Below are 27452 nucleotides of genomic sequence, written 5' to 3'. Positions count from 1 at the left end.
TATATCACTCTATAAATTTATCGTTCTACTATCGCTTCACATAACTCCATAAAACTGATTCACAGCTCTGGGAGGAAGAAGAATAATCAGGAACCGGAAGTATCTCTCAGCCAATCAGCTTTTGCAAAGCGTTCTAAGCTGACGTCAGCCCGGTACCGATGAACGACCGGTAGCGATAGAGAGAGCTGCACGTTTGCTGTTGTTGGTAGCTTTATTCGCTAATCCCCTTGTCAAACGTGCAAACACCATGCCTTTCGATGTTAGGAGGTGAGTACGGAGTTTCCGGTCATTTGGGTTGAGATGTGGAGGTACGGTGGTGGTGTTTTGCGGTCTGTGAGCTCTGGATAAATTAACGGTTTACCTACTAATGTGCAGTGTTTCGTATTGGACATGAATGAGCTACATTGACGCAGCGTCAGTATTATAGTTAGTCAGGCGTAGAGTTTTTGTGGTATCAGTGGAGTGATGCTCAGGTATGCTCACGGAGTTTGTTCTCCGGGTTTCTCCTGCGCATGTGCAGCTTTTCTCGTCCATCCTCATATTTGCAACACGTGAAAATCACCGATCACACCTCTCACCACAGATGTGTCATAGTTGCTTGCCAGACAACACGTGATGACCTGGTTTAGTCTTCTAAACTTTCCCAATATACAAAAAGCCTTCGCATTCAGATTTGTGGCCACCAATAAGCAGTTAAAACAGTCACTACACAGGCACTGCAGATACATGCAGCTAATTTGATACTTGAGCAGCAGCCACAGAGCAAACAGTCACATATACTGTGGGGCTGTTGAAACTGTCAGCAGAGCACACCCTAGTCAACAGTGCTACAAGAAGTACTCAGATCCCGTATTTAAGTAAAAGTAGCAATACCACAGTGTTAAAAGTCCTGCATTCAGAATATTACTTCAGTAAAAGTACAAAACATTTATCATAAAATATACTTAAAGTACCAAATGTAAAAGCATTCATTATGCAGAATGACACAGTTCACATTAATGTATGTCATATTATTGGACTATATTTATTAACGTATTGTTGTGTCTCATTTAATGTTGCAGCCTGCAAAAGTAGCTCTAATGTTAACTACCTTATACTTTGAAGTATTTTACATACTGCTCATACTGCTGTGTAGCATGTGAATTTCCCACCAGAGATCCATATAGTTTGATGATTGTGCTCTATTTTATTTGATTAATCTCAGTTGGAGTAAAGTAACTAGTAGCTAAAATTATCAAATAAATGTAGTGAGTAAAAAAGTGCAAAATTATTCTGTAAAATGTGTTGAGTGCTTTTAATATTTTTTTTTATTATTATTTTTTATGTAGCTATTTTATATTGCTTCTATTTTCTTCACTGCCAATTGTTGCTGTTCATTGCCATCAGTGTATTTTTAATCAAATTTCAAAGAGTTGCAGTTTTTTTTTTCCTGTCAGTTGCCTAATTGATCAGTTGACCAGTCCTTTCAGCTCTATACAAAATGTCTCAATCAAATTTAGGGGAAGACAAGAAGTTAAACCAGGAGAAAATGTATAAATAAACATTTTTAACTATGGGACAGGACAGGATTTTTGTCCTTAGTAATAAATGGTGGTTGTTCATTTGAACTAGGCTACAAGCTGGTCAAATTGCTTGTTTTATTTTATTTGGGGTCACGCCACTGATTAGTTCATTAATTGATTACTTAACTGACAACAAAGGTTAACCTTTAAGTCAGAAATCAAACATTTGCTTACTCCTGGTTCTTCCATGTGAAGATTTGCTGCTTGTCTCGGTTTTATGTAACTGTAAAGTTAATATCTTAGGGGGTAGATGTAACCATGTTGTGAGTGAGTTGCAGCTCTAGCTCACCCACAAGTTGTTCAGCATTTTATCTCATTGTTTTTAGAAACCACGTTTGTGATGCAATTGGGCAATGCATTTACCAGCGCACAGGATCTGGTGTAACTCTCGTTTGCACTGCTACAGTAGATAGTGTCTTGATAGTTGCATGAAAGTAGGTGTGTCATGGGGTTATCAAGGTTACATATCCTGTTTAGGTGTTTCAGTGACTTTGTGACCTGGTCATTCACAACTCGCATTGCAACAGCTTAAGTCACCAGTTTTTCCCTGTTGTGTAACTACATATGTTACAGTACCGGTAGTTAGATTACTCCATATGCTAGGGCAGCAGCATATTACCTATGATATTAACCCCAAGTTTAACAGACCTTATGATCATGTCATGTATTGACACAAGTAGGTTTGGTCTGGGCTAACCTGATGATGTAGTGTGTTTGCTGCTGTGATGCTTGGATCCTGGTGACTTTGTTAGTGTTCTAATTGTTATTGTCAACAGTGATGGGTGACCTTGCTGTTTGATACTTGATGTAGGCTACACTTCTAGCACATGACTGAATAAAAACCTATATAAAGAAAAACTAAGGCATACAAGTTGCTTGTTATATTAGTGGATCGTAGGTGAGAAGAACCTAAACTGCCTTTTAATGTTGGTTTATTCAGGAATAGATGAAATGGACAAACAGTTGACTCACTCTGAATCACTATATTATACACCACATTTGCAAGACATGGTTTATTTAGCAGTGGGAAGTGACAAAAGGAGATGTGTTGCCTGTAATTCAGGAAATTACTAACGTCAATTATAGAACGAGAGGTGAATTCTCAAGAGCCAACATGAATATTCATGAATGAACAGAATGTTCTCTTCTGACTGATGAAACTCCGTGAGACTGAGTTCCCATCCAACCTAGAAATAAGTGTATCAGAGGTGTTTTGCATGTATTGAAGTGATGACATCAGTACAGTAGTTTATCACTTATAAGTAGTGACGCTAATGTAATGCAAAGAAAGTTACAGTTAGGCTTTGCATTACAATGTTTTAAAGGAGTGCACTTTATTGAATTATCTCGTCCAGAAACAAATGTTTTTATTGCCATATAAACGGGATATATTTTACATGGTGTCTTACCATATAGTGCAGTACATTTATACACATTCAATTAAAGAAAAGTGATGGATTGGCGACCTGTCCAGGGTGTACCCTGCCTTCGCCCGATTGCCGGCTGGGATTGGCTCCAGCCCCCCCGTGACCCCCGTTCAGGGACTAAGCGGTAGAAAATGGAAAAAAAAAAATGAAAATGAATGTATTCAGGTCAGCCTGCCTGTGTCAGCTTTAATGTCCCTTCAAGAGCAAAGCATATTTTTTGCCTAGAAATTTTACGTGACCCACATTTAAATGTTTGTCATGTGACCGATTTAACAGACGTCAACATTATCACACTTCAATTTGTGTCACAAATATGATAAATCAATAATCGCTTAATTGTGTAATAGATCAGTGGATTTATGTGTGTATTCACAGTTTTTTTTTGTTTCTCGTCATGACAGTTGAGAGGTGCATCTGTCACTTTTAGCAGTGTGTAATTGCGTAAGAGCACCTGGTCTCCAGGTTTAAACTGCACCACAACGTTGGCGCCAGTAACATGAGAAGATCATCTGCCTTATCCATCAGCTCCATCAGCATCCATTATGTTTAAACTGAATAATCAGTCTGTCTGGAACAGGGAGTGTGTGTTTGCATGTGATCTCTGGCCACACTCCGACTACCAATTAACAGGGTTACATAGATTGTGTCACAGACTGCTGGGACTGGGTGACACTTTAGCATGTAGATATTTCCATTTCAAGCCTCAGTGAGATTTTGTTTCCTCACTCACATTTGATTTCACCATTGGAAAATTATGGAAAAAAATATGTATATTATTTTTGTAACTAGCTACAATCTGTTCTCTGTTAAGACCTTAAACTTTAAAAGCAAATCAATTGTTTGAGAGGTTTGTTGCATTATAGACATTGTAGAGCTAATAGTTTGCTCTCATTTGCATCAGTGGTGTCATATACTTTCGTGTAGCTTGAGCTTTTAAGAATAAGTTGGCAAAAATTATTATAATGAAAGTGATGATTGCTTTTAAATACAAGTCTATAGATCAGATATAGTTGATTTATGTGCCATTAAATCAAAACTTTCACATGTTTAAATTGTAATTGAATTAAAAAAATCAATATAAATCAGAGTAGAGCTTAAATATAGATTACGTGTACCAATGCATGAATATCCGTGTACTTTGAGTGTATTAAAAGTTTTCCTAAAATTATGTACTTAACTTTCCTTAAATGAGAAACAGAGGTTGTTTCAGTTTGGTAAAATAAACCACACAAACTTGTAATTCGAGTTTAATAACTGGATTTAGACAAATAATTAAATGTAACTTTTGCAAATTAAATGTACATTTTTGCAACACAATCAAGCGTATTTTCTTCCATAAGGCTAAGGTTGTGTTATATATTTGTTAAATAAACTCGGTGGCCTCTCCCCTGAGATAACGTGCACTGTGGACTAACCCTTTTTATAGTGTTTCATATAGTAGCCACTCATCATCCAAACACACCACTTTCTCAGCATCTGAGCTTCTTGTTTCTATCCTGACAACTTGGACCACAAATGTGGTTTAGAGTTCAAATGAAAGCTTAGTTTGTTTGTTTTTAACATCATGGGTTCTGTGTTGTCTCCACTGTGGATCCCACAGGAGAATGTGTAACCCTTGAACTGAAGACTGAAAGACAGAGATCAACAAAACTTTGATTTTAAGGCTTTCACATAACCCATTGCTTGGCGTGTTCCACCTGCCTGATTGTCTCTAGAGGACAGTACAGTGGCTGGATGGAAAGGACGGAAGGAACGAGCTTAAAATTCAGGAAGTGTGTTAGTCTAGATGTTGTACAGCAGCCCCTTCCTGAACTTCCCACCCACCCTGTCTCTATGCTGTCTGCCATATATATCCTTCCAGGGGAACTATTATCACACAGTGATCTAATACTAATGGGACAAGGGTGCAGGAAGTTGGCAATGCATGTGGATCAGAGAGTGAGAAAGAGATGGAGGGCAACCAGTGGAGGTGTATAGGATCCAAGGGTGTGGCAGGTAAAAACAAAAGGAGCGAAGGCCAGAGCAGAGGCAAAACAAGAAGCAGCATGGTCAAGAGTGGACAGGAAGCCCTCCCTTCTACTTCCTGTCTCTCCCTGCATTGCATCAGCGGTGTTTTTTTTCACTGGCAGCTCTCGGTGGAAGAAGTATGAACAGATGTGAATGTTTTGGAAGGAGAGAGCGAGTGAGAGAGGAGATGAGAAGGAAGTGTGGGTGGAGTTTGCACGGTCAGCAGTGAAGTTTTGGAGTCGAAAATTTTACATTGCCCAAAAAGGACATGCGCAAGAACTCATGAACCTAAATAGTTTTGGTGTTGAGTAGCAGAATTTTTTCCCCCCTTCTCAGTTCCCTGAATAGGCAGCAAGAACAAGAGGATGGCTGATTGTGTCAGGTGGCAGTGGTCCTCCTACACTTCTGATTCACTGATTTACACACAGTCTGTCATTTTGAAAATATCCAAGCTAAAACAAAAATGTAAAGTTAAGGATTTATGTAAGACTAAATCTGCAGTCTGATTCTGTCAGGGTGAATCTTTAACTGCCAGTGTCACTGTGTGTAACTGTACATTCTCCTCAAACCAAATAATTTGGTGCTGTGAAAATAAGTATTGTGAAAGATATATGCTCTCTGTCAGTTGTTACCGCAGTTGTGTTTACATCCCTGTGTGTTGCCTTACATTGGTGTGTGTGTGTGTTTGTGTTCATGTTAGCTTTGTGCTTTTCTGTGTATATGTGTAGTGTCAAAGGCCTTTGCTGTGGTGAGGTCAAAATCACAGAGCACACATTCAAAGGAATGTAAAAAGTGTGTGTGTTTGTATACGTGTCGTGGCAGGCTGTCTGAGCTGTTGTGTGTAATGGCCACGGCCCAGAGTTAACATACCACCTCTCTTCTGTAATATCGCACAGCCTGATGGGTACAGAATGTACTCCTTTTCTCAGCACGTAGTGTTTACATTAGTTTTTTTCTCACTCCCCCTTTAAATAATTTATTTTTTAACTTTTCTTCCTTCCTCTCCTCAGATTTGATATCTACAGGAAAGTGCCAAAAGATCTCACCCAGCCCACATACACAGGAGCTTTCAGTGAGTAGTCCTTCACACTCAGCAGGCCAAATACATGGGTCTCTGTTTTTTATTTTTTTGTTTTCTTATGTTTAATCAAGTTTGAGTTGTTCACATATGTATTTAGAATCCTTCAATATTGCTGCTATAAAGAGTATTTAGCTTTAAATATGCAACAGTGTACGAAATAAAGTTTGGTACAAATTTGGTTTAATAAAGTTCTTATTTCACAAACTTAGAATATGCTCATTTTGCTTTTTTGCTGAAAGTTAGCTGAAGAGATTGATACCACTCTGATGTCTGTACGTTAGGGTGGTCCAGGGTTTTTAAAAAGGGTTAGCTGCACAGTGCTTTGTTTCCACATCAGACTTTGGTAGATTTTACAACATTTACAGGTCCCCCAAAATGTCGACCTGCACTGGGTATCTGAAATTCTCTACCTTTCAGTCTGTTTAATTCATCTTGGCGCATTAAAATGTGTAATATTATACATTTTGTATATTAATTATAACGTTTCATATAGCACAACTATACATACACTAAATTTAACCCTGTAACATCAGTGTTTAACTCAGTGTTGCTGTCAAGGACATGACTGTCATCAGCAACACGTGCAGGCGCTCTTTTGTAAGACAACTATTTTAATAGATTTAACAATTTAATAGTTGCCTTACATTGTTGCCAACTATTTTAATAGTTGCCTTACAAAGGATGAGTCTCAAAAGCAGTACCTCATGAAGGTGGATTCAAAGCATTGCAGTGATATGCCATCAGTTACAAAATCTGTCTTCCTTTGAACTGAATAGGATTCTACATTTATTTGGGCTCATTAATATGATGTTTCTTTTGTGTTGCTGCTTTAAAAGTATTGAATGGTGACTACAGCAAGTGAAGCATATTTATAATGACTGTCTGCTTACTGATTTCATGTCAAACTGCAAATCAGTGGTTTAATTGGGCATTGTTTCGAGAAGAAGCATTTTGGGGGACCCCTAAATTTATGACTAGGCGAGTAAAATTTTAGCCATGTATTCTCTTGTAATTGGTGCAAGTTTTGCGAATTTTGGATTTTGGACCACTCTGCTGTGTACATATAATATGAAACTACAGCCAGAAGACAAAAAGGGAACCAGCTGGCTCACAGTAGTATGGTAACAAAGTCCATCTGTTAACAGTGTGCCTGCAGCTCACAAACTAACACCAAAAAATGGCAGGTTTTGTTGCAGTTTTTACATTTCAGCTTTTCTACTGACAAGCAATATGCAGTGTTGTAGCTGGACTTTGATTGGACAGAGCTAAGCTAGTAGTTTCGGTTTTTGTTTTAAGCTTACACGTAGCTAATGGCTGTAATTTCAAATTAACATCACAGTTTATTTTTGTACTTATACTTTTGTGCAAATTAAACAAATAAGATAATATTTTTTTTTTTTTTTTTTTTTTTTTTTTTTTTTTTTTTTTTTTTTTTTTTTTTTTTTTTTTTTTTTTTTTTTTTTTTTTTAAACCTTTGGACAGAGCCAAGCTTTGTTTCACCATTCCCAGTCTTTATTCTGAGCTAAGCTAACCAGCTGCTAACTCTAATTTTATATTTTGTGTACAGATATGAGTAGTATCAATCTTTTTATCTTGCTTTTGGCAACAAAGTAAAATAAATGCTTCTGTTAACCCTCTTCCTAACTAAGTTTTTAGCCTTAAAAGGGAATAATAGCAATATTAATAGCATCTTTTTTTTCCCAAAGTGGACAAAAAATCAGCTTTCAACTAAATAACCCTTTTAAATGTAGGGAGCATTTATTCAGGTCAGGTACTGTCTGTAAACACTGCAGCTCTTAAATGACAATTTCCAAAGACTTTACAATCCTAACAGAACATAAGAGCTAATATTTAGCATATTTATGGAAGCTGTACCTGTCTGTACCGGTACAGACAGGTACTAGGTCTACATCCTGGCAGAGTGAGTCAGCATGTGGCACAACCTGTTTTAGCACAGGTAGTATGGCAAGAATGGTAATAGTCATGCTCTGTCATTGCCAAATTGCCTGAGAAGTCATTCGAGGAAATTTGTCAGGTCATGCGTTTACCTGCTTGTCATCAATAAGTCATTGTCTAATCGGGGATTATATTGATTGTTCATTTTAATGATAGAATACAAAAGACCTGAGGAAACATTGAATAATGAACTGTTTTAAATTGATTATAAATGCCTTCCTGGATGACAAGAGAGCAGAATAAATTTTACGCCCATGAGGAAGTGGATCTAAGGTCTTCCTGTACACAGTCAACTCCCTTCCTGTCTCCATCCACTGTCTAGGGATGAAGACATTGCATTGATTTGGATATTAGACAGCTGTTATTGCTTCACCCACAGGAGTTCAACTCACATTTTGATTTGTGTGGTTCGAGGGCAGCTAGAAACAGACTCCCTCTTTTCCCAAAGGCCAAATATTTGACCCCGTCTGCTTTTGTTGGTCTGTTCCAGGGCCTACATTCCTTTGGGTTAAATTTTTACGGTATTTACTTTGAACAATACCCCAGTTTTTTTGCCACAGTGGTTTCCTGAACCCCTTTTTCTATGCACATCAATCTGTTGTTTGACTTGTTTTCTGTCACAACACTTCTTTGTCCTGACTGTGCTGATAGGAAATTCTCATGTGCTGTGTGAGGAAAATTAGCTTTGGGCAGTACAAAAAAACTGGCAGTCATTATGGAAATGCAGTGCTAGTTACAGATATCACCATCCGATTCATTGTGTTCTTATATCCAGTGTTTTTTTTTGTGTCACAGCTCTAAGAAGAAAAGCATATTTTACAGTACAGCAACTTTCAAGTCTGCTTCTCATGTGTGAGCAGTGGGAAGATGAATTTGAGTTTAAATAAAAACCACTCATGTAATGTCTTTGTAGATCATGTAGCTTGTCTGTATTTCTGTTGTTGAGCTTCTTTGAGTTTAAATCAGTAACAGTACTCTTCAAGTAATGTGCCCTTTGAAGCCTGGGAGAAATTACTGTGCCAGTCTTTCTATGAGCCTGGTGACTTGCTGTGTGTGTCATAGCGACACTCCCTCTTGTTTGTCATGTGACTATGATCCTAGGAGACGGTTGCCACATAAACATGCCTCACCTGCTGAGTTAGAGCTTTCTGACCGAGAGACTTTTGCCAAACCGGATAGACCGCATTTACACAGAGACAGATCAACGCCTATTTATCTTAGTAAACACATGACAGTGTTTTAAATGACCCACCGGGCTGATTAGTTTGACACATGAAATGAAACAGACAGCCTGGCTGCTTCTCCTTTTAAGCTCAGATCATGATTTGGCTCACACTGAACAAAAGTACTTGTTTAAGCTTAGTAAGTTGGTTCTTGTAAAAGTAGCTTTTTCTAAAATCCTTGATTGTGAAGCTTCTATGTTGGAGCAACTGAGATGATCGTCTAAGGAAACCTATTGTAAAATGAGCTATCAGTATTGTATATAGCATGAGATCACCTCTCCCAAAACAAATATGCTGTAATGGCTGCCTGTTATGCTGGTATTTAATGTGTAATTAAAGGAGGGCCTTTTAAAAACCTGCATAATGGCCAAGCTGAACACAGTCAATAAAACAGCTATTTAGGGAACATTTTTTGGGCTGCTGTGATTTCACTAATGTCATTGGCTTAGGTCAGCCATTTTAAAAGCTTCAAGAGTGTGCCTCATTTAGTTTTCATTATCCCTTGAAATCCTGGTGTAATCTGAGGTTAATGTGGAAAAGTGGTGTATGTATATTTGAAGAACTTATTCATACTAACTTTCGTCCTTCTTTGCTCCCACAGTTTCCATTCTCTGCTGCGTCTTCATACTCTTCCTGTTCCTGTCTGAGCTGACGGGATTCATAGCCACTGAAATGTAGGTATCACACCATCAAATCTCCATTACAATCATGTACCTTGTTGTAGCAGAAACACACTAGTGGTAAGACAGCTCCTTTGTTGCTGCACAAGAACTGCCGTCTGATATGTACAAGACAGGAACTTAATCACATATGCCAGTGCCCTCATTGTGATGTATTCTGCTCAGCCCATGTTGTAACCGATGAGTACAGTCAATTCTTTCACAGGAAATTGGCTTTGTGCATGCGTCAGCCTCATGGTGATGTGTAATAAGGGACGACTTGGGGACAGAAAGGAAATTACATTGACAGAGATACACAGATTTTATTTTCTTGCAGTGTGGCAGCAGAGGAGTCCAGCTGTGTGTAAAGGACGTTGTCGGAGAAAGAAAAATCGTCTTTTTCTTATAATAATTGATTTTTTTTCTTTCTTCCTATTAAAAGTTTGGTATCAGTTTGTCTGAGCATGTTTCTCCTTTCTGTCTGTGACAGAGTAAATGAACTGTATGTGGATGATCCTGATAAAGACAGTGGTGGGAAGATAGATGTGAGTTTAAACATCAGTTTGCCAAACTTGCACTGTGATTGTGAGTATATACATACATATATATATACACACACACACACACACACACACCTCTCATTTTCTCTGCATTACACTTCCTCTTTGTATGCTTTCTTTTTCACTTTGTTTATGACCTCCTTTTTACTGTTTGTTTTCCCCCATATCAGACAGTCTCATGCTTGTCATATTGACAAAAGATAAATGATGCCCACTGTGTAGTTTGTTTACTCGGCGGTGCTGTGGCATGCTTCTAGAGAACACTAGACGTTAGTCTTTGGCCTGCACCACATGTGTTTGATCTTGCACTGGTGCACAGCCATAATCTGAGCTTGACATAAAGTTGCCTTGGTTGACTCATCTGGTGTACCTCAGTGTCAGAGAAGTGGGCAGGCTGGTTGAAATGTGAAACGTGCCAGGACGGAGACCAGTCACTGGTTATTTGCTCCTCATGACTCCCCACAGAAACTATGCCCAGTGCCACAACTCACACACATACTCATCACCGCAATCGCGCGCACATGTTGGCGAGGCTTGGAGTGGCACAGAAAAGGCACACATTCTTTTGCTTCAAGCAGTATCCAAAAATGGCAAAGCCAATAAATGCTCAGCTTTCTCTGAGAGAGGCTTCGGCACACAGACGCACAGCTGGCGGCCATGTGTGCAGTCGAGCTTGCCCGTGGCATGCCGAAACAAAAGGCCATCCCCCTCCCATTTCCAATTAAAGCCCAGGATGATTTTATGTATGGTAGTTTTTGTTTATTCACAGAATTTAAAGGTTTTTTTTCTTCCTTCAGAAATGTGAGGCCTCTTAAATACCTGTTCAAACACGTTGGTCTAACCACAGTGCAGCTGCATGTAATGATGAGAAATGTTCCTCAGCCCTTCTCCCTGCGAGTTAATATTGTACATCAGTTTACTTTCCAGGCTTCCAAACAGGTTGCCATCCATTACAAATGTCCACAGAGGGAGAAAGCGTTTTCATCATCTTTTTTTTTTTTTTAAATGCCATCTCCCTCCACTGACCTTTACATGTTGCCAGGCCTTGATTTGTGACTTCATGAAAAAGCAGAACTGCTTTCAAGACCCTTGTCATCATTTTTCCCCTCTACCCACTTTATATGACACACTACAGTTATAAATGTCTTATAAAGGAGAAGTAACCAGCTCACAAAGATCACTTGTATTTGTGCACTGTATTTTGAAATCTGGATAGTCTGTCGGCGGGTCACTTTTCTCTTGAATGTCAAAGGTCAGGCATACAGCATGTGGATGTTTTAGTGCAGTTCCAGCAGACAGCCCTCTCTGGGCTGCTGGCCAAAACACAGCACTCTGAAAATAGGCCCCTGCCAGTGCGCCAACACACGGCGGCCTGCAGGACGGGAGGCGGTGAAGTCTAGATGGAAAAACACAGACAGGGAGAGCGGCAACAGTCAGGAGAGGTGATCCATTTTGGACTCGTGTGTTTACTTTGTGGGTCACACTCTGCAGCAATACTCAGAATTTCTCTCTTTGTTCTTCTCTTTCTCTATTCATTAAAAACTGCCTGTTGTTGAATGTTACAAAAATAGAGCTGCAGCTAATGATTATTCACATTATCATTTAATCTAGTGTTGTTGCTTTGATTAGCCAGTTAATCATTTAGAGTCCAAAGAAATCTGGCAAAATGCTGATCACAAGTTACTGATGTCTTCCAGTCTAGAACCACAACATTTTCAGTTTGCACTGGTGATTATTTTGATATTTCCTCATAATGTTGCTGTCTGAGACCTTACAGTACATTTTATTTATTTATTTTATTTTATGAGTGTGCATACAAAAGAGGAAAAACAGCAGCAAATGTTTGGTACAATAGTTCCATTAGTCAATTCACAAATGAACATGACAGTTTTGATTTTTAAAATGTGTTTCTGATTCCTTCTTCTTTTCATATTTGAGGATTAGCTACTTTCTTTTGCGATATATTATTTTAAATCGAATGTGTTAGGATTTGAATTGTTAGATAAAATTGCTTTGGGTTTTGGGAAAATGTCATGGGAGTTTTTCAGTTTTCTAAAATTTTGAGACTAATCGATTAAATTTGAAAAACAATGAAGATGTTATGGTATGTTTGATTAATAAATATTTAAGAGATCATTCAAATGTTTGATTAACTGAACAGTCAGCCAATTTTCTTAGCTCTAAAAGTAGCAAACCAACAAACTGTGATATTTGACTCTTATTCTTTCTTGTTCAGTATATATTTTAATTCCCTCCCGTGTTTCTCTGTTTTGTCAGTGCTGGGTTTGGACATCCAGGATGAGATGGGCCGCCACGAGGTCGGTCACATAGATAACTCCATGAAGGTTCCTCTCAACCAAGGTGGTGGTTGTCGATTTGAGGGAGAGTTCACCATCAACAAAGTAAGGTCATAACACAGAGTGGAGAAGAGGGTTAACCCGCAGTCACTGCTTGAATGATTTGTTTTATGTGACTGATCCCCTACAGAGACTGGAAACAAATCTGTTTCTATTTTACGACTGATCAGATAACAGCACTGATATTCAGTGGAATATCTGTTCTTGGGATTGTATGTTGTCTTTTTTATTTTGGGCTGGAGTTAAACATAGAGGCTGAGACCAGGGAAGTTGACCTGCTTGCTCCTCTAGTCTAAATTGAGTCCTGTTAAATAGTAGAGCTCTGAGATTCGGTTACATCCAATAGTTTACTGTAGTCTGGGCCATGCGAGGCCCTGTTTATCCCACCATCATTGCGTGCGTCAGTCTTTCCAGTCCATTTAAAATGATTAACCCAGCAGTTATACATTTAACAGTCTTGCTCATGGAATCACTGGAAATAAGTTAAATGTGTTTAAGTGGGAGGGTTTTTCTTCCGGAGTTGAGGACCATTTAGTTTCCAGCTGAGCATCTGCGTGTTTAGATTTGGTCATTAGTTAACTAAATGGGTTGCAGGCGATCATGGTGTTACTGACACAAACTTACCTAGCTCTGTCCATGTATTTGTGTGTGTGTGTGTGTGTGTGTGTGTGTGTGTGTGTGTGTGTATGTGTTCAGGTACCTGGAAACTTCCACCTGTCAACACATGGAGCTACAGCACAACCCCACAATCCTGACATTACCCACAGCATCCACAAGCTGGCCTTTGGGGAAAAGGTCCAGGTCAGGATAGACACAGAAACACAGAAAAGCTGAGGAGAACACCTACAATATCGAGGCTAAAACCAGATCTCCTCTCTGTGCTTTGTCACACAGGTAGATAAAGTACAAGGAGCCTTCAATGCGCTAGGAGGGACTGACAGGCTCTCATCTAATCGTATGTACCCACACTGCACATGTACTCATCATAACCACTATGTAACATTTAGGAAAGGCTGCTTACTGGTATAGGAAGATGCAATGAAATGAGGCACCTAGTGGACAGCTATGCACTGTGCATCTCAGATGGAGAGCCAGTTACGTTATGATCCATTTTTGCACAGTGAAGATGCATTTTTCATTGAAGCAGCTTTGTTTCCCATGCAGCTCTGGCCTCGCATGACTACATACTGAAGATTGTTCCAACTGTGTACGAGGACCTCTCAGGCAGGCAGAGGTTTTCCTACCAGTACACGGTAGCCAACAAGGTGATTTATCCTGACTGTAATCCCTCTTTCCTACTTTTCCCATACCACCATGTCATGTTTTTGCACTTTTCATGGAAGCAGTGATCGTGCCAACATATGGCCAGAGCATGTATTGCCGTGTTAACATGTGCACTCGCCCAAAAGCGAAAGCTCACCCCTAGTGACTGGAAACACTCCCTAGATGTCAACAAACCATAAACACACTTCCTAGAACTGTGCTGACTGAAAGATGGGTTTGGAGTAATAACAGTGCAGGTCAGCTGTGAAGCAGGGAGGATGAGGGCCTGAGCAAAATATTCCGAAATCTCATTGTAGGAACCTGAATAAATTCCAGCTGTGGTGCACATCAGTGCCAAGGGAGCTGTAACAATCTTTTTTTCATGATGAATTTATTTTTATTATCATATTAAATGTTCTTGTGACTGAGGATGTTTTTTGCAGAAACTTATACTCACACATTTTAGGCTCCTCCCGCTTACTTCATCTGAGTTTTATTTAGCCAAGAGCATCATTTTGAATGAATCATTGATGATTTTTCAGTGACTTTATACCAAACCAAGTCAGTAATGACTCATAAACACCACTGTCATCATTAAGGATGAATTTACACATTACCAACCTTCGTTGTGTTGATTAAATTGATTTCTCCTGCCAGGTGTGGCTCCAAAGCACATTAAAATTTGCAACAGACTCTCCTTTTCCATCCCACACAGGAGTATGTTGCATATAGCCACACGGGTAGGATCATCCCGGCCATCTGGTTCAGATACGACCTCAGTCCAATCACAGTCAAGTACACAGAGAGGAGACAGCCTTTCTACCGCTTCATCACAACAGTGAGTGGATTCTCCTCTGGGATAAAACCCAGGAACTTGTGGCCAAAAGCCGTACACTAAAGTCAGTGTTATTTCATTGTGATTTGGGTGTTTAACAGTAGCTCCTGGCTGGAATATCTCAACAACTATTGGATAGACTGCCATGAAATCTGGTAGATATCCATGGTGCCTGGAGAATGAACATTATCTTTCTTCTTCTTCCAACATCAAGCTGAAAAAAATTCTCATGTTTTGGTTTATGAGCCAAATGCCTGGAAAGCAAGTGATATTTTCATCAGCCTCAGCTATAATTTGTATTAACTGCTACTGTTTAGACAGAACCCCATTTCTAGGCTTTGTGCTAAGCTAAGATAGCTAGTCGCTTCATGTTGCTCTGTATTTAGCCTACAGTCATGGGAATAGTGTTTTCTCTCATCTCACTCTCAGCCATAAAGAGCGGAACCCAAACTTTCAAACTAGTCCTTTAACTTCTTGACTCCCCACTTCTGTCTTTTTCTGCCACCACTTTATCAGTCAAGTTTCATTCTGACTGATAATGCGGTCAGGATTAAACTGGCTGCTCAGCTCATGAGCTGACGCGTTTTTGTCTTTTATGTTTAGCTTTATCCTAATTTAAAGCATGGGTAAGAGATGAATGTGCTCTTAGTATGACTGTGAGTCACGGACGAAGATTGTGAGTCAGGCTGCAGCAGGGCGCTTCGCTTTGCCAGCACACACTGAGCTGTCAGTGTAATGTTTTGTTATGATGGAGTGTGGTTAAAGTCAGCTGAGATTAACACATTTATAATTGGGTCAGAAAAATCGAACGTTATATGATGAAACTGACATGAGCGACCTGTTTTGTGCAGATCTGTGCCATCGTTGGAGGGACGTTCACAGTCGCAGGAATCATCGACTCCTGTATATTCACTGCTTCCGAGGCCTGGAAGAAGATCCAGATAGGAAAAATGTCATGAGGATTGCTCCTCACATCCCCTCACGTCGTATTTATTAGTGCAAATTTGCTAGCCTGTTAGCTAAATCCAGTCTTGCTCAAACTAACTTCCTTGTGGAATTCACATCACCGTGACCCATGAAGTGACTTTGGCACTCGAGCTAACTACCAGGCTACACAGCTGCATCTCAGTTGCCGAAGCTCCTCTTAGGCTCCGTCTGCTCAGCTGATGTGACTATCACATGTGTTTTCAGTGTCTGAGGAGGAGAGGGAAGCTCTTTTGCTACTTTGGAAATAAAGGGTTCAGGGATCAACTTGTAGGGGTGTTTAAAGGCTGTAGCTGATAGTTTTAGAATGAAATAAAAACAAAAAGTAGCTGGGATTTGTGCTAAAATTGAATGTTTTAAATTTGTTCATGTGACACAGATCAGTGCACTCCACGTTTTTAGCATAGGGAGATTTTTGATTAATGGCTGAATTATTTACAGTCAAAACGGCTCAAATCAAAATGTATTACTTAATCTTCTCTAATTTCCGCTTGTTGGCCAACCAGAATATCACTTTAATCCTACAGCGTTTGTTTTACTGGAAAAGGGATTGATTATTGGAAGGAAATGTTTTCTAAACCTGTACTCTTAGACTGAACTCTGAAGCGTTTCTCCTTTTCACACTGTCCATAAAACTGCAGTGTGTACTATGTAATGTTTTTTTTCCATCATCCAGTCTCCCGTTCTATCACCAGTGTTTAGACTATGTGCCTTTAGGTTTACCGTTCCACCATACGGACTTATCTTCAGCAGTGGCTGCTACTAAAACCAGTATTTTCACCGAGTCTCTCGTGCGTGTTACCACTGCAGCATCTGTGTGGATTCAATGGGTTTTAAATACAGTGATCACTGTTTACCCTTCTGTTAAAGGTCCTGGTCTAGACTTTTTCCTTTCTATTTTAGTAATTTTCAAATATATGATGAATGTCTTTTGCTTTTTGCTCAGAGGTGAACTGATTGGATTTTTTTAAACGGTACTGACTGTTAATCCATGAAGTTTTAAATTGTATAGAAGGGTTCCTTTTTGTTTTTAAGGGGAAAACTTGTTTTGCCATCTCTGGTTATTATTTTTTCTTTATACTGTTGTTTGTTACCTTCTATAACCAAGGACAGTGATAATCACAAGCCATGAGAACTTGTTCATCCATTTCATCTTCTCTTTAATTACTCTGAAATGCTATGTGTTCCTCGAGTAAAGGTACCATAGAAATGCTGCTGTGAGCTTCCTGCCTTCAGGTTTTCTTAAGCTGTCATTCATTCTCCCGGTTTTACTAACTTTATTTTGGTTTGTACTGTCCCTTGTCAATTTAAACATAGATGCAGTTTAGATTTCAAAGGGACCACTCACCTATAAAACTAACAAGGAAGGTTTTTGTTTTCAGCCTGAGAAAGTGCATCTTTTCAGACCTTAAAATAAATCTTTCCACAGGAACTAACTGAATTTATCCAGGTACCCCAGTGTCGACAGCTATCCACTGAAACTGAAAATGGAGCCTTTGCACATCTCATTTCGAAACTAACTAATCTCTGGTGGCTGTAATTATATGTGTGTGTGTAGTGGACTTTGCACTGCTCATTTCCCTCAGCCAGCAGCCCGAGCCGACACCCCGCAGGTTGTCATTTGCGACGCAAGTGTGTCAAGCTGTCATCATGCTTACGTTCAGCTCTGATAAGAGGTGCTCAGTGTGACTCACCCTTTTATTCCCCCTACATCCCTCTGTTTACCTCCGTCACTTATTCCTTGTTCACAGTGTCGTGTATCCAAGCGTCTCCACCTCCACTTAATGACACAGATACCACAAATATCTGCTCTTTTTGTTAATTGGCCCCTTACAAAGAGCTTGTGGCTCTAATTTCACATGGACCTGTAATTTATCACAGCATGATAAATAGAAATTTGCACTTAAAATCTGTGCTTCTCTAAAATAAAGACAGTGCCAGCCCTAACTTTATTATTATAGTAATAACAGTGAAAATTACAAGAAGATAAATTTCTTTATTTCTTCCTATAGGAGTCATAATTTGTAAAAATAAAAGAAGAATACTCTATAAAAGATAAAAATGTCAATGTAAAATACTTAGGGTTTGTTTCTGAGATAATGCTGCCACCCAGTGGCTGGGTAGCAGAACTTCAGGCACATATAAGTATTATGTTAAGGCAGCACCCAGAAAGGAGAATGAAATGATTTTGTGACGAGTAAAGGTCAGCTCTGGTCAAAAGGATCTGTAATTTGATTTTCATTAATAGATGATTAGTTACATGTCAATACCGGGTTGTTACTAAATCCTACACATCTCAGCCGACTTTTTTTTTTTTTTTTTTTTTTTATGTTTTCAGCTGTCAGAGCTCAAATGTCTGGAAATCCAATAAAACCTCCACACCCCCTGCCCTTTTTTGTTTTTTTTTTTTTTTTTTTTAGTAACCCCTTCCATTTTTTCAGGCTGCATAGGATTACATGTTGGAGGAGGCCATGCAGGGGGCTTGTGGTGAGGAGAAGAAGTCACAGAATCCCTCCTCTGACAGGTGTCCGTACTCGTTGTTGTAGAATGTCTGGCCTGATAGCTGGCTGAAGAAGTTGGGACGGTGCCTGGAGCTGCCGGCGCCACAGCTTCTACCAAGGGACCCATGGGAGGTGGTAAGAGGCTCTGTGCTGCTGCTGCTGCCTATACGACTAGGGACAGAACAAACAAACAAACGTAAGTCCAATAACAACTGATTGTAAATGTTCTCAACAAGGAAATCTGTGGAAAGCCAAAGTACTTATTGCCTCTGAAGCCAAAGTTTGTTGTGCCATAGCTCCACTGTTGTTCAAAGGCCCTTTAACACATCAGTGAGCCACCCCTGCTGCTGTAAAAACCAAATCTTTTCTTGTTGAGATTAACAACCTCCTTTTCAAATAGTCCCCAGTACACACACACAGCTCCTGAGTAATATTCACCTGTAACTATAGTGCTGCACTGTTTTAGGATTTAGGATTCCCACATTCTGCTCTCTGTAGGAGTGAGCTGTTAGATAAATGTGTCTTACTCATACTATAAGCTGGTTCTCTTAAGTGATGTTAAGTGTAATTCTCCAAACTTTGGTATAAATTGGCCCTGGACTTTAAATGACTCGGGCTGATGTTTGCTTCGTTTGCAAACCTACTGCAGTTTCACTCCACATAAGGCCATGAGTTACTCCATTCTACATGTTTCCAAGGAAGAGATCATTTTCTTGTGAAACACAGGGAGCTTCTATAATTGTAGCATTTACTAACAGAACTGAAAGGCCGTACTTTACCTGACAGATACTTTGTCATTTCACAGTAAGTAATAAGTGGATCGCAGCCCAAATATAAACAGGTTGCATATCTGTTGAGGGTCAGTTTCCGTTTCAGACAGGAATATGGATAGTAGCTTTTGTACTGTGTGATTAACCTTTTTGAGACGGCTCCACTGTGCTCGTGCTCAATCCTCTCAAATTCCTCCGAGGCCAGGACCATCCCGCTGTCTGTCTGGTTATCCTGAGAAGAGACACAGTTTGACATCAGGTGAATTAATGCCTTTTATGTTGACCCCCTCTGCCCACATCTGTCTCTGGCAGCAGCTTTTGTTTTTGGTAATTATCTGAAAAGAAAATTCTTAAAGTCTGAGGCCATTCAATAAAATGACAGAAGCAGGTTCACACTTTCAACAAATAATGAGAGGTAAAGCGCTTACTTGAGGAGGTTTCTGTGGGTGTATCTCCAGGGGCAACTCTTCAAATGTCTTCACTCTGGGCTGGCATATTTTGGAGGGTCCCACAAACACACAGCCAGCAAAGGGCACGCAGTTATAATACCTGGTCGAGATGTATAGAAATGATCATTGGGTTAAGACATGATAGAGTTTTGACCACTATGCTGTAATGTATATTTAGTATCTGCCCTAATTTAATAGCTGGACTTTGATTCAACCTGCAACCTGTCATCACATTTAGATTCAAAGGTTTTTACATCCTAATTTGTGCAACTGATAGAGAAACTGCTGTACCTGCTGGGCAAAGTGTTGCTGGCCAGTCTCAGCTCCTCTTCAGATGGAGGCCGTGACGAGGCCTGGGAGAAACCATCATCCTCTGAGCTCTGTGAGTGATTCAAAGGGATGTAGTCCTTCCCATCCTGAAGGGAATCAAGATGTGAAAACTCTTTACAGTGCTAAAAAAAAAAAAGAACTTGCTAGAATAAGTGTCACAACAGTAGTTAACTTGCAGGTAGGCTGTTGTCCTGCAGTAGGTCTCCCAGGATCTGCACCAGTGCAGGGAAAGTTGGTCTCTGTTTGGGCTCACCCTGCCAGCAGGCCAGCATGATGCCATATCTACCAGCAGAGGGCAGCACCATCACAACCAGGGCAACTGACTGATTTCACTACAAATTTGATCCTATCTCCTCTTCTAAATGTACAAATAAACTCAAATTCTGATATTCATGAGCAGGTTCAATGTGTGCTTGATCATTTAAAGGGATTTCCATCTACAACTCTTATTTGGCAGCAAACAGGTTGGATAAGAGAAAGAACAAATTAGCTGTTTCAGTCACTCACATTTCAGGGGACACAGTCTCTGGCGCTCTCATCCTAACACCATCTTTTAAACGTTTGCAGAACTCTTCATCGATCTGTACCCCCGGATATGGAGACGCACCTCAGCGTGGACAAAAGGAGAATGATGCATTAATTAACATGTGACGGACAGGAAAAACAAGTTCATATGTGATGAAGCCTCTTCTGCTTCTAAAAGTTAACATTTTGATGGAAACGGATCTCTAGACACTTTTACACACAGCTAATCCACAACTCTGGAGGAGGCTGTACTGAAACAGTTCCTTTGATTTCTATGTAAATGACTGCCTCCATAAAATATTAAGTGAGGATGCTATGATTTACCTAATGAGAAGATTTCCCAGAGAAGAACTCCAAAGGACCATACATCACTTTGGCTGGTATACACTTTGTCAAAGATGCTCTCTGGAGCCATCCACTTCAAAGGCAGACGCACCTGAGAGAACATTAAAACACCAGGCAGGTGTTACAAATGTAGGTGGTTTAAAAGCAAACAAAAGTTTAATGTTTCCCTCCAGTAAATGGAGATGGATAATAAACGTGGAAGCTGTGGCGAGTAAGAGGATGCCGTACATTGCCTTTTCTGACGTAGTCGGGGTCTTTGTATATGTCTCTGGCCAGGCCAAAGTCACAGATCTTCACAATGTTGTTCTCTGACAGGAGAATGTTCCGGGCTGCCAGGTCTCTGTGGATACACTGCAGATACACATATGACCACACATCCATCATAAACTTTGCAAACAGGTGCTTGCATATGTGTGTTTGTGGGAGTGTTTGCTTGCACGGATTCCACCTTGTCTCTGATGAGTTCATTATGATTTGAAGTAAGTAAATGGCAAGTTGGCTATGTTAATAATCTGTTGACTTAAAAATGTGTGTATGTGTGTGAGAGCCTGTGTATGTCTCTGTGCCAGGTTGTGATTGTGACTGGACTATGTCTCAGCCAGGCCGACTTCTGTGGAGTTGCTGCAGGAGATCCAAAGCCAGGTAAACCTACTGACAGGGGCCACGACTGGTTTGAGTCATTTAAAGCCAGACAGTCTGCTCAGAGTCTCAGCTCATTCGTATTCATTGCAAGTTACAGCTGTTTTTGCCACATTTTAAGTTCATTATTCCTCCATTTACTGGTGGTTTCATATGTGACATGGACTGTGGCTGGAAATTAGTCTCATTTGGGAAAATGCAACAATAATTAACTGTTAAGACCACAGTTTGATGGCAGGTGAGTTAATAAGCATCAAAGCACATACAGTAAGAGAGGATGACAGTTTACACAACTCTTCACTAGAAGTATTTGCAGTACTGATGGATTATTTCACAAAAAGGCCCTCTTCAGATCCACATCAGTCAGGTCAGAGCATCTATAGTAAATAATCCCCTACTGGAATATAGCACATACAGTGGGTACAGAAAGTATTCAGACCCCCTTAAATTTTTCACTCTTTGTTATATTGCAGCCATATGCTAAAATCATTTAAGTTCATTTTTTTCCTCATTAATGTACACACAGCACCCCATATTGACAGAAAAACACAGAATGTTTGACATTTTTGCAGATTTATTAAAAAAGAAAAACTGAAATATCACATGGTCATAAGTATTCAGACCCTTTGCTCAGTATTTAGTAGAAGCACCCTTTTGAGCTAATACAGCCATGAGTCTTTTTGGGAATGATGCAACAAGTTTTTCACACCTGCATTTGGGGATCCTCTGCCATTCCTCCTTGCAGATCCTCTCCAGTGCTGTCAGGTTGGATGGTAAACGTTGGTCGTCATGTTTAACATGTCATTTTGCTTCAGTGGCATTTTGGTCTGTTTCACCCAGATAGATGAGTCGGTGTGAAAATGTGGGAAAGATGGTCAAAAATGTGATTTAATGTGCTTCTCTTAAAAGCAGTTGTAGGTTTGGTGGTTGAATAAAAATGGGAAGGAGAAAGCTGTGTGACCACACAAAGCAGTTTTGAGTTTTGAGATTCAGTAAATTTGCCACTTCCCCTTTTTTTAACTGTCTTCTTTTTTATGTGGTGTCAAATCTGTGAAAAAGAAAACATTTGTTTGTACATGACCCGGTTGTACTTTTCCTCAGATGCCTGGTAATATCTAACATCTTCAGAATGAATCTAAATGGTAAATCATAATAATGTGGTTTATGATGACATATGAGTGCACTTTTCAAAGTACTCTACATCAGGATATTTCATTCTGACTGACAAGATGTACTTAACATGTACTTACCAAACAAACAAAAACACTATCTTTATAATAATGACCCTCATCAGTCAAATTAAATATTCTTCATATTTTATATTAGAAAACCAGACAGGAAAATGTTGTTTTTACTGCGCCAACCAAACCAGTGCTTTCAGATGAAGACTTTTAAAGTGTAGGTGAAAACTAAAAATCGACAGTATGAATCTTTCATCACAGGAACTCACAGGAATTGCACATTAAATAGTTTATTATTGAAAGAAAAGTGGATGAATAAATCAATTATAAAACAAACACAAGTGAGAATACATGGAGGACTGCAGACTTAATCTAAACGATATCCGGGACTCACCGCTCAGCAGGGAGGGATTTCATTCATGAAGTGCTGGAGGAAGAAATGGGAGGATGTCTGACCTTCGCTCCCATACTTATGTCTGTGACAGGAGGGTGTCCCTGTGTTGTTGTCAGGCCGGTCCGTCAAGCAGTTACCACACTGAAAAAGGAAAGGTCCTGTGTAAGAACAGAAATCCTGAGTAAAGCCCCTATCTGCAAAAATGTCAAAAATTCTGTGTTTTTCTGTCAATGTGGGGTGCTGTGTGTACATTAATGAGGAAAAAAATGAACTTAAATGATTTTAGCATATGGCTGCAATATAACAAAGAGTGACAAATTTAAGGGGGTCTGAATACTTTCCGTACCCACTGTAAATAAAGCGGATTTCATGGTCCTTCTAATAATAGATCTTTTCTATTAATGTATAATACAATGATACAAAAAACAATGTATCACATCAAATGCACAACAAACATTGAGTACATTTTTCAGAAAATACCTCTGTACTTTGACTTAAGTACAATTTTAAATACAGGGCCTTTAGTTGTAAAGGAATATATTTGTTTACATGTAATACTATGCAAATGATCTCAATTCTTCTTCCACCACTGCACAGCACAGTCCTGTGTCCTAATTCCATACTACTTGACAACTGTATACAACATACACATGCTCAGAGTATACTGTGTTTGTAGTAAGTATACCAGAAATTAATGTCCTTCTCTATTTGAGATTAACAGAAAATAAGGCATTTAATGTGGTAATGGACACAACTGTGACTTTTCTATGCCACTAACAGTTAATCTTTTACTTTGTCTATTTGTTTTTAATATTCAATATGTATTTTATCTCACGTTAATGTTTTGTCTTCATGGATTTTATTCTGGCTTTAATGATTATAGTTTTTAATGCTCTTACTGTCTTTGCCTATGTAAAGCACTTGGAACTGCCTCTGTGTATTAAAAGGTGCCTTGCCTTTGTTTTAATGTTTTGCAGCTTTGAGTTGCTTCTAAATTTCCGTGTTGCAGTGCACTTAGTAAAAACAGTGATCAGCAGCAGCGCATGCAAAAATTCAAGTGAATTTGCAGTAAGGGATTATGGCCCCCTTTGGTTAATCAATGAGCGCAAAAAACTGAAAAGCTGAAGGATCCAGGTTACAACGTACTGCCGCTGAAGTCGACCTCTGGTGACAGTTCACCACAGGTCATACTGTATGTTAATGGTCTCCGTGCCACTGAGAACTAACCTTTCTGGAGGCCAGGAAGTCCATCCCACGAGCCACTTGGAAACTGTAGCAAATGAGGTCTTCTATTGTCAGAGGAGTTTTCCACAAGTCCTCCACTGGAGAGGGAAAGATGAGGCGGGGAAGTTAAGGAGAAATAAGCTACATTTGTAACTAGACAGCGAGTTAAATCATTTACTCTTGTGAACTAAAACAGACTCACTTTTCTCCACAGCAGGATTCTGAGCGGATGCGTTAGCTGATGGACTCTGAGAACCAGAGAGCCGTGACGAGGACGGAGCAGGTGGATGACGAGCACTTTGTTCCATCTGACCCGCCTCGATCATACGTCTCACCTGGCTCTGGGTTTTTGGAGAGCGATCCTGAGCAGGGAAAAGATTCGATGCATCATCTCCACAATTGATACCAAAAAGAGTAATGTCTTTATTGGGGTTTTGAGTTATATAAAATAAAAATATACAGAGAAAAGACAGAAACATCAGATAAATGAAGCAAAGTGTTTCTTTCTGGAGATTAAGCTGGAGTCACATTGCCACACCAGAACAAACATGTAAAACGATGTGTTTTCAGACCCTGTATGGGAGGAAGAACTCCCTCTTGGTTCGTAGGAAGTTGGACAGGTTCCCGTATTTGCAGTATTCCACTATCACCATCAGCGGACCTAGTGATGCGGAGTGGAAATGTTACTTTATCATGAGAGTACTATATAAAAGAAGTCTACAAATGTGTCATCACACTTTCTTGATAAAAAAAAAAAAAGATTTCTGACTGTTCTTTAGGAGCACCTTTTTTCTCACGTTATATTCACAGAGAGGGGCTGCATTCTTTAAGCTTTTCCTGCCTGAGATCATTTGCCAGGCTGCTTTTGTTTAAACATGTACAGATGTATACCCCTCTACAGGCAAACTAATGTATGGACAAAGAACAAAAAGGTAGCTGTTTTATATTCTCATTTGCTTGTTAAAAAAATTAATTAATTCATTAAAAAGTTTAATCTCTATGAAAGAGGGAAACACAATGATATAACACCTCATTAAAAAGTAATTTGACTCTGAAGTAACAAAGACAAACAACCTGCACTGAACCGCAGGGTTACAGTATGTGTGTAAAAAGCAATGCCATATGTCAAACAGTTTCTAAAATTGTCACAACATACAGTATATCAGCCTCTACCAATACTAACTACTGCAGTTACACAATGAAAATATGACATATTAAAACACACACACACAGTGTGTAATCCGTGTACTCACCATTTGGTTTGGTACAAGCTCCCAACAGGTTCACTACATTCAGATGGTTACCAATGTGAATCAGTATCTTTAACTCTGACATCAAAGCCTTATGCTCACTGGCTGTGGCTCCATCTGAAACACACATGCACACAGTCACTCTGTAGATACAGAGCCGTTTCGCTAACTCCTATCAAGACAACTTTAAATTTGCTCACATACATGGCTTCTTAAAAAGCTTCCTACAACATGAATATACAGTGTACACATACAGTCCAGTGTGTACTACAAAGTATAAACAAAGAGTAGTGTGCACACAGAGACAGATCTCACCCTTCAGCATCTTCACTGCCACTGTGTCCAAACTGTTGCTCTTGCTGATGCCATAGATTGATGCCTCGATTACTTTACCAAAGGCACCGTGGCCTAAAACCTTTCCTGTGGCAGAAGAAAGCACAAAAGAAAAACTAACACAAGACTGATGCTCACTGATCTATGCAGGCTTGATTTTAGTGCCGTAGGACTGCACCAACAGCTGAGGTCGGAGAGTTTGCAAACATAACATGGAGAAGAATTAAAATCTGAATTGGAGCATTTGAAAGACAACATGTTCCCATAAGATGCTGTCATGGAACAGATGCTTTTGCTCACTTTTAAAAAGCGGTGTATGGAATGAGCACATATTATCAAACTTTATCACTTTACTTGGCAGCACTTTGCCCAGCTGGCTGGGATCCAACCATGTGCCATTATGGATTCTGGAAATGGAAAAGTCATTCAGCTCATCCATGTATTTGCTCTCATTGCCCCCCCCCCTGTATTTTTCCTCTCTCACACTTCCTCCCTCCCATATTTATCCTTTATCCCACATCCATCAGTGCACCCGTGCTCTCCTCCCACTTGTCCCAGTGGCCAGTGGCTCACCCAGTCGCAGTCTGTCTCTGGAGATCTCCCACTGCGACGAGTCGTAGGGCAGGTATTCACACTGCTCATCCAGAGGCACCTCCCCGGGGTCCATAATGATTGACAGATAGCCTGTTTTTATGTCTGCTGGGTTAACCTGCAGTACACACAGAGACACAGAGAGAGAAAGAATGAGTTTCAGATTATTTTTCCAACGAGATCACAGGAGGAAGTGATTTACATAACACATGTACAGCAGAAAAGAAAATGCACTTTAATTCCAGCTGGACTTTAATAGGTAAATGGAAATGGTTGTTTTCTTTTGTATTGAAGCTATGGTGTTAAAATTGAAAGCATGTAAACAATAAGCCATTCACTTTTAAGATGGCTTTTGTGACAAACCTGTTAAATCTGTTGCCATGGGGCAGTGAAACTACAGATAAAGGAACAAAGGGGAAGATAAACGGGGAAAAACAAGCATCTCTAAATTCATTTCTTAATGACAGCACCATCCTGTGAACTGTGCTAGAGCAACGGTGTGAGGTAATCTAATAAATGACCAAATGAGCAGTGTGAGCTTCATTATGGGCATGCTTTTTGTTGTAGGTAATAGCAATAGCAGACTCTCAAACATCAAACAGGCTTTGATCAAATGCTGGCATGTTGTGAGTCAGAGGTTCAAGTGTCAGTCTACTAGTCTCTCCACAAACACGGACACGCGAGTGAAATGCGATGCCTTCTGACCCGTTTCACGTTGCAGAAAATGAGGATGAGCAGAGCCCAGAAGAAAACGGCAATGACACCAGTCCCAATGAGAATGACGATCTCGACATTGGCCTTGTCACTTGAACCTTTAGAGAAAGAGGGAAACAAAGAAAGAAAGTCCATTTTAGATGCAAATGTTTCATGGGCAGAGCCAGGGGCACTGCCCACCCCCAGAGTCTGATTGGCCACCCCTGGTGCCACCCCTGCCTGAGACAGAATGTCATGCTCGTCAGTATTAATGACTGAAAAATTAAAAACAATGACACATTGCTAACTTAAA

General features: G+C 39.8%; 2 protein-coding genes across 2 annotated transcripts in view; one reads left to right on the top strand and one right to left on the bottom strand.

The window, feature by feature from the left end:
• The first annotated feature begins 79 nt into the window (after positions 1 to 79).
• Positions 80 to 17128, top strand: ergic1 (endoplasmic reticulum-golgi intermediate compartment 1). The gene is made up of 10 exons (XM_020614614.1): positions 80 to 267; positions 6007 to 6068; positions 9858 to 9930; positions 10406 to 10500; positions 12753 to 12877; positions 13529 to 13633; positions 13727 to 13787; positions 13997 to 14097; positions 14811 to 14933; positions 15782 to 17128. The coding sequence occupies exons 1-10, from the start codon at positions 248 to 250 to the stop codon at positions 15887 to 15889; spliced, it is 873 nt and encodes a 290-aa protein (XP_020470270.1). The 5' UTR covers positions 80 to 247; the 3' UTR covers positions 15890 to 17128.
• Positions 17129 to 18123: 995 nt separating this feature from the next.
• flt4 (fms related receptor tyrosine kinase 4) overlaps positions 18124 to 27452 on the bottom strand; it is a 40266-nt gene continuing 30937 nt past the window's right edge. Inside the window, 16 exon segments of the mRNA XM_020614612.1 lie at positions 18124 to 18219; positions 18320 to 18586; positions 19332 to 19417; positions 19614 to 19734; positions 19926 to 20050; positions 20141 to 20246; positions 20472 to 20571; positions 20814 to 20925; positions 21063 to 21185; positions 24276 to 24370; positions 24475 to 24634; positions 24845 to 24933; positions 25526 to 25639; positions 25838 to 25942; positions 26429 to 26564; positions 27152 to 27258. Coding sequence (XP_020470268.1) covers positions 18367 to 18586; positions 19332 to 19417; positions 19614 to 19734; positions 19926 to 20050; positions 20141 to 20246; positions 20472 to 20571; positions 20814 to 20925; positions 21063 to 21185; positions 24276 to 24370; positions 24475 to 24634; positions 24845 to 24933; positions 25526 to 25639; positions 25838 to 25942; positions 26429 to 26564; positions 27152 to 27258 — 1799 coding nt within the window. The 3' untranslated portion in view covers positions 18124 to 18219; positions 18320 to 18366.

Source organism: Monopterus albus, unplaced genomic scaffold, assembly GCF_001952655.1.
Source record: "Monopterus albus unplaced genomic scaffold, M_albus_1.0 scaffold148.1, whole genome shotgun sequence".
Taxonomy (NCBI): Eukaryota; Metazoa; Chordata; class Actinopteri; order Synbranchiformes; family Synbranchidae; genus Monopterus; species Monopterus albus.
This window is presented reverse-complemented; position numbering and strand designations above follow the sequence as displayed.

Bases quoted from the DNA above. Each gene is read 5' to 3' on its own strand.
- ergic1 (XM_020614614.1), top strand. From the start codon at position 248: ATGCCTTTCGATGTTAGGAG. The intron at 9,931-10,405 runs GTAGGTATCACA...TGTCTGTGACAG, and splicing joins GGATTCATAGCCACTGAAAT to AGTAAATGAACTGTATGTGG. The intron at 14,098-14,810 runs GTGATTTATCCT...CATCCCACACAG, and splicing joins AGTACACGGTAGCCAACAAG to GAGTATGTTGCATATAGCCA.